The sequence below is a fragment of the Medicago sativa genome, chromosome 3 (assembly GCF_051527215.1).
Source record: "Medicago sativa cultivar Bolivia chromosome 3, Bolivia_mono, whole genome shotgun sequence".
NCBI classification, from domain to species: domain Eukaryota; kingdom Viridiplantae; phylum Streptophyta; class Magnoliopsida; order Fabales; family Fabaceae; genus Medicago; species Medicago sativa.
In genome coordinates, this window is record NC_140751.1 from 85,524,472 (window position 1) to 85,531,668 (window position 7,197).

Genomic DNA, 7,197 nt, shown 5'->3' on the forward strand with positions numbered 1-7,197 from the left:
TAAAATATAAACTCTTATTTTATTCTTGGAGTAGGACATGGATTTCTCAATATACAATCAACTCTTTTAATTACATGATGGACTCATATGGAAAAAAAAATGTTGTTCTCACTAAGAATTATTTAATTATTTTATTTGTGAAGAATTAAATGTACAACTATGTAAAATATAAATAATGAATGTTTGTTTGGTCATATGCATTGAGAAATTATGTTTATAATAGTGTTGAAAATATAGAAATAAAATTAGAAAAGAAAATCATGTAAGTACAATTCAATTGATAGTTGCAAGGACGCTAATATGTAGTAGATGCTAGAGATCAAATATTAGATTTCTCACTACTTCACATTTAAGGTGTATCAGTCTAGCCATTAGAATACTTTACAAAAAAATGAAACATCTCTCTAATTCTATCATAAAGAAATTTATTGACAATTTTGACAGAGATTTTGTTGTTTTTCTCTAAATTTTTCTGGCTAATTTATTTATTTTAGTAGTTTTATTTGTGCTATTTAGTCTTATCCCCACTGATCGAAATTTCTAGATCAGTAGTTGAAGAAGTAAAAAAAAAATGATAAGTTTTATGTTAAAAAACTTAATTTTTCATGTTTTAAGGTGTTCGCGAATACACCATTTTTTTTTTTTGTAACCAAAAAAAAGAATACACCATTTTTAAGATTATTTATTTATTTAATTTTTTAATAGCCGTTTGTTAGTGTTTCCTCGATAACTAAAGTTTAAAACCCAATTTAGTTTAATGAAGCAAACTACTCAACTTCAAAAGCATCTATTGATACCTTTCTTGAATGGAAAAGGAAAAATAGATACAAAGACCACCTAACAAGTAACTATCTACAATAAAAAAAAAATAACAGGGACAATCTTGTTGATGCTTTCAATTTCCAAATGCAACCATGGCATCATTGCCCCAATCCCAAATCTCTTTTCGATTAGAAGCTTGCAATAGCTCCAACAAGAACACCACCAATAGTACACGACCATGCATTGCTCGTTTATGCAACAACAAGACACATTTCATCAATCTTGTTGCCAAACCAACGTTGCTACCAAACCTAAAGAGGCCGTTAAAAGTTGAAAAATGGAAAGTGCGTAGCAATGACGATGGATCAGGCAGTGTTGCACCTGAATTTCTACCCGAAAGTCCTTCACCAGTGCACCTTGTCCATGAATTCTACGAGGCTTTCAATAAAAAAGACACTGAAACATTGAAGCAATTGCTTTCTCCTAACTGTGTCTACCAGGACCTCCTCTTCTACACTGCGTATGAAGGCCAAGAGGTTTCATCTTTTATTTTTTATTTTGTTTCGTTTCAAAGAAGTAACGACGAAACTCATACATATTATATGCGGAGAAAAATATTGCAAGGTTGAACCAACCTATCTATGTTCCCGCAACTTTTTACCATCGAAGTTGAGGATGGTTTCATCATTTGATTACTTCTCTATTTCTCTTCGTAAAATCATGTTCATCCAATTATAAACAAATTAATTTTAAAGTCCTCTAAAAAAAATTAATTTTAAAGAAATAATAAACAAGCAAATATATATAATGAATTTCGGGATAAGAAATTGACAACATGATACAAATTCAGTATAGTTAATTTGTGGAATGATTGGTTTGTGATAAAATGATTTTTTTTTTTTCCTTCAATTTCAGAGCATCATAAAGTTTTGGCAAAGCGTGATGGATGCAATGGGTCCAAATATTCACGTTTTTGTGGAAGATACCAAGGAGAGCAACCATGTTATGGTCACTGCGTTTATGCACTTAGGTTTGTAACTTTCACCCAATTCACCCTTTTTATTTTCCTTTTTGTTCATAGTTTTACAAGATGATTTTTTGGATAAACCAAAATTTTGATTATTGAAATTGGTTCCTAACTCAAACCAAAATACGATTTAATTGCTGACTTTTTGTTCCGTTAGTCACTTAAATCTCAAACATTAATCATAAACAATATTAAGTATAGACCAAAAGTATGACTAGTTGTTACATTGATCCTAACTCAAACGAAAGCACGATTTAATTTAAGAATGTTTCTCTCCATCAATCACTTTAGTCACTAACATTAACCAAAGATGTTAAGTCAGTATAGTGTTGATGTGTTGTCATAAACTTTATTTTGTGGTGGCCGAGATTTAAATCCCGGACCTTGCATATATAATGCAATGTCCTTACCAGTTGAGCTAAGCTCACGAGGACATGTGTTGTCATGAACTAATTCAACTGAGAAGGCACCATAATTTATTTCCATTATACATACTTTCAGTTTTTTTTTATTCATTTCATACATTTTGGTTTCTTTAATTTGTTATGGTTGGGCCAGAAGAAATCATGTCTTCTCTATCAAATTGGTTACAAACAACACATCAACACTCAGCGTAATCCTCCCTCATATGTGCTCTATGTTCAAATCTTCTACTAAGTGAATCAAGTTTCATATGTCCTCAATTAAACATTTACAAATTTGAAATCTCCATTTTTTTTTCAGCTCAATCAAACTTTTTACCAATTATATAGGCGCACATCAATACATATGTACTTTTTTGCAATATTTTTTGTGGGTTGATTAATTGATTTGATTATATAATTTATTTAATCAAATGTATTTATTCTTTTTTATTGTTAGTAATTAATATGAATTATATAAATTTTATTTTAACTATATATTTTACCTAGCTAAAGAATAATAATTTTGTGCCCTTAAGCAATTTAGGACCACCGTTGCAAAATACTAATAGGACTCGACTCTCCCTTTCTTTTCTATGGATCTATCCAATCATTAATCTATCTTCAATTAAAGAAATTTTGACCCCACACTCCTATATTTATACCTTTACCCCCATATTTTTCTTAAGCTTCCAATTTTACCTTTGTATAAAAACAAAAATCTATTTAAATATTTTTTTCATTTCACCCTCGCTTTTTTGAAGTTTACCGAGAAGCTAAGAAAGTAAGTTTGAGAATATAAATCGGAAAACTTTCATGGAGTTTTCTGGTTTACATATGATTCCGGAAAAATAAAATTTGTAGTCATCCAATTTGTAATTTATATTTTCAAGAAATTTAAGATTTTTTTTCCGTGCAAGTCAGTATTCTAGGATTTGTTTTATTAAGTTTTCAAGAAAGGTTTTCTGGAATACTTGATAAACGTTTTCCGGTGTATGTTATATATGGACGAACAATTTGCATTTTCAGCAAAGTAAAGTTAGAAATTAAATCAAGTCATAACTAGAAGATTTGAGAAGTATCACTTATGTTACTCTTCATTATTAAGTGTGTGGTTGGACCAAAAGGAAAATACAATTGCCGAAAAAGAGATACGCTTTCTGAAGCTTGATTGCAAAGTTTCACTAGAACACTATCACTTGGCTGTTAAAGTTTGACTAGAACAATTTCAAAAGTTTCACAATTAGGTCTTTGGTCATGTGACAAAAACATAACGACAATAAAAAACTTTTGACCAATAAAAGAGACTAGTTTAAAATAATGAAGGAGTAAAAGACTAATTTGAGAGTGACTTATAAAGATAGACATCAATTTGATAGTTTACTCGTTTCTTTTACTAGACAGCCTTTCATGACATATTTTTGCTTTAAAGCTCTCGTGTATTGTTAACCGAAATGAATGTATAGCTTGTTCGGACCTATACATGTGTTTAACTTCACATAATTATTTGCAGTGTGGAAAGATAAGAAGCTACCCTTCACAAATGGATGCAGATTTTTTACGTTTGAAGAAGTTGAAGGGAAATTTCTTATTAGGTATTATTATGATACTAACTCTGTGTGACTTTAAAAAATCGTGCGCTCAATGGTAAAATCCTAATATTCTAAACATGTTAATATTCTATAGTAATTATTAAACGTGTGTGCATATTGCAGCAAAATAACATGCATGGAGGAATTTCCACTAAAACCTGGTGAACTAGTCCTGGTATTTTCTTTCCTACTTCAATATTTTTCTTTTTTATTTACCATTATAAAATAGGTTCATATTTATTGTTTGGAAAATTAAGGTAGAGCAAGAAAACGGCCAATTGAACCAATACTTTAGACAAATTTAATTTTTCTTCCTATAAACATTGGCCTTTTTAAAAAATAGCATTTCAAATTTTCAATGCTTGCATCCAACTCCGAAGTGATTAATTTGAGGCTTAAATCTCTGTAGAAACTTCTAAAAGGAATTGGCCAAATATTGGATAGCTATCCACTAGCAGCAGCAGGTAAATGTATATTTTGATTTGATATATACATACATTGTCCTTGCTTTTCCAGTAAATATTTACACAGGAATTTTGATACATTATAATTGACATGATATAAATTTAAAATTACAATTTCAGCGATGCTTGATTCCCATGCTTCAAAAAATGGGGGAAATGACATGCATTTGGATTTTGATATCTTTGGACGGAAACATTGACATACATTGAGAATTCCCTACAGCTTCAAGCAATGGTAGCTGTAAATTACATGCATATTGATTCTTTTTATAAGAAATAAAATTGTGTATTTTTATGGTCCGACATATAAGAAACATATAATTGTTCAATTCATTTTATATTCCTATTTATTGTATGTATAATTTGATATTTTTCCATTCAGCATTTTATATTCCTATTTCTTGTATGTAGAATTTGATATTTTTCCATTCAAGAATGAGATGAAAGGAGATCAAAGACTATTGTTGGAATAAATTTTAAATTATATTACAATTATATAAAATTAACACATTGTAAAGCATTTTCTTAATGATTAATCTTTTATTTCTTGTAAAAAGAATTCGAGTAAGTATTTGTTTACCTAAATTAAAAACAAATAGTACAAGAAAACCACAATTCGATGACCATCAAGCGTAAGCATTGAATGAAAAGTGGATGTTGTGACGAGGACCTTCAAGAAGCTCAAAGGCAATAAGAGGATGTGATAATAAAATTGTCAAAAAAAACACATTGTCAAAAAATAATTATGTGATAATAAAATTGTTAGCTTTTATATCTTTTATGATTGAATTTTGAAAATTGCTTTTCTAACATCAAAAACTTTCTAGTAACACATGAAAATGACCAAAAACACTCTAACGGTAATTAACTCAAATGGGTTAGAGTAGTGCTATCAACACTCTCTTTTGAACACTCTCTCTAATACTCACTTTTTTATTGGTTTAAATCATTGCAAGTCTACATTTTGAAAATTGAACCCGCAAAAAGTTGTGGAACATACATTGATTTCATCTAATAAAAGAGTGAGTGTTTGAGAGAGTGTTGAAAAACGAGTGTTGCTAGCATTCCTCGCTGGATTATAACTGAAAAACCGGCGGTAGTTAACTACCACTAGTGTTGGAATATTTTATTATTTTATTATATTCCAATATCATTATGTGGGCAAATATCGTAATAATAATTATATTAGCTATTTATCAATTGTGAGCCTTAGTTGATTAGTGATCAAATTAAGTATTAAGGCTATTAGATTTCTATTTAGAATATTAATTAATTAATTAATTAATGGATATGGACTCAATATGAGTGGATGTCTGGATGGCCCATTAACGGAATAATGGGAAACCCTAATGGTCATCCAATATAAAATAGGCTATGGTCCCCAATATACCGTACACGGCAAACTCTCTCTTCTCCCCATCTGAAGAGAACTTGAGGCATAAAGGTACCGGTTGAGGAAGAACCAAATCAGCCGCCGCTAACCGTGTTGATGTTGATGTTTGTTTCAGATCACCTCCTCTCTTTATCGCTGTTGTCGAGAGGGCTGCCACCAAAGCTTCATCTCCAGGTATTCCTAATACCCTAATTCTTAATATCCTTGATAAATCAAACATGTCGTAGATCCGATCATAATCATGTTCAATGTTTTGTTTGCTTCCGCTATTGATTTATAATTGTTGAACATGTTTTATGAATTCTGTTTTTATTAAGACCTAAATTTCCAACAAGTGGTATCAGAGCCGCTTCATGTTTGATTTATTGGGTTGTTAGCAATGCTTATCCATATTCGATTTTCAATTCTCGCTGGTTTTTTGTTTGAACCCTAATTTTTCTTTAAAGTTTGATGTTGATCTCAACTTGCTGCCATATATTTTTTGCGTGTGCACAAATCAGATAATTAACCGATATAAAAATTGTTAAGAATTATTTGTTTGTGAAATCGGCTTGGTTCTATCTGAGGGTACATAATTATTTTGATTTTTGGGTATATATTATTTGTACCATTATTTTTCTGTATAAGTCATGAGTTTGTTCTCGTCTTGTTAGACTTGAGTTTTCAACATCCAGTTTGAAATTGAAAAGATTAACTAAAACTATCTGATATATGCCGAGTACCATTACGGTTTTTTATTTTTTTATGGATACATTTTTATTTTCCTTCTTCTTTTTATGTTTCTTCTAATGTGGCTTGTTAATTTGGTATTAACAATATATGAAAGGAATAAAATATATGAAAAGAATTGTATTCATATAAAATTGATGGTATTCGCTTTTAAGGCTAGCTTTAATCATAGTTGATTGACAATTTCTTTGTGTGGATCCAGCGAGAATTTGAGTAGTCATATACCAATTAAAATCAAAACCATGTCTTTTATTTCAATTGGTTTTCTACATCCAATATTTTTTTTGCTACCGATGGAAAATTGTTGATATATCCATATTAAGGGAATTCATTTGGTTTGTATTTCCAGAAGTTTTATTTTTTGGGGCAACATGTATTCCTAAATAAAGAAATTGGATATAATTGAGTTCAAATTTCTTTTGGGTAATTTTTTCATCTTTTCAAATCAAATATTTCGTTTTGACTTATTTATAAAGTTTGTTTGTATTGTTATATCTCTTCGGTAGCGGATATAACAAATATAAATGTGTTGTTAACATATAAGTATTTGGCTTTGATTTGACATGATTTTCAAATATCATTATTTTATCTTGCAACTTAATTCCTATTTGAAATTATAAATTGATTCACAGAATTTGTACATAAAGTTTATTTTGAGAAATAGACAAACAAAGAGTTAATATATATTTGGTTATCATGTATTATTTATAAAATTTGTTGTCTCTTTTGAATGTTGTTTAACAACACATCTCAAAATATTGCGAAAGAATTTTGTAGTACATGATTTAAAGATTTGATTCTTCTAACTTTGGGAAATATGGAGTCTAGA

At 29.6% G+C, this 7,197-nt stretch overlaps 1 protein-coding gene across 1 annotated transcript; it reads left to right on the plus strand.

The window, feature by feature from the left end:
* The first annotated feature begins 773 nt into the window (after window positions 1-773).
* Window positions 774-4,623, plus strand: LOC146941262 (uncharacterized). Its single transcript, XM_085755027.1, has 6 exons — window positions 774-1,298; window positions 1,678-1,792; window positions 3,704-3,785; window positions 3,906-3,957; window positions 4,192-4,246; window positions 4,367-4,623. Exons 1-6 carry the CDS (start codon window positions 915-917, stop codon window positions 4,444-4,446), a joined length of 768 nt encoding a protein of 255 aa, XP_085611153.1. The 5' UTR covers window positions 774-914; the 3' UTR covers window positions 4,447-4,623.
* Window positions 4,624-7,197: the final 2,574 nt, after the last annotated feature.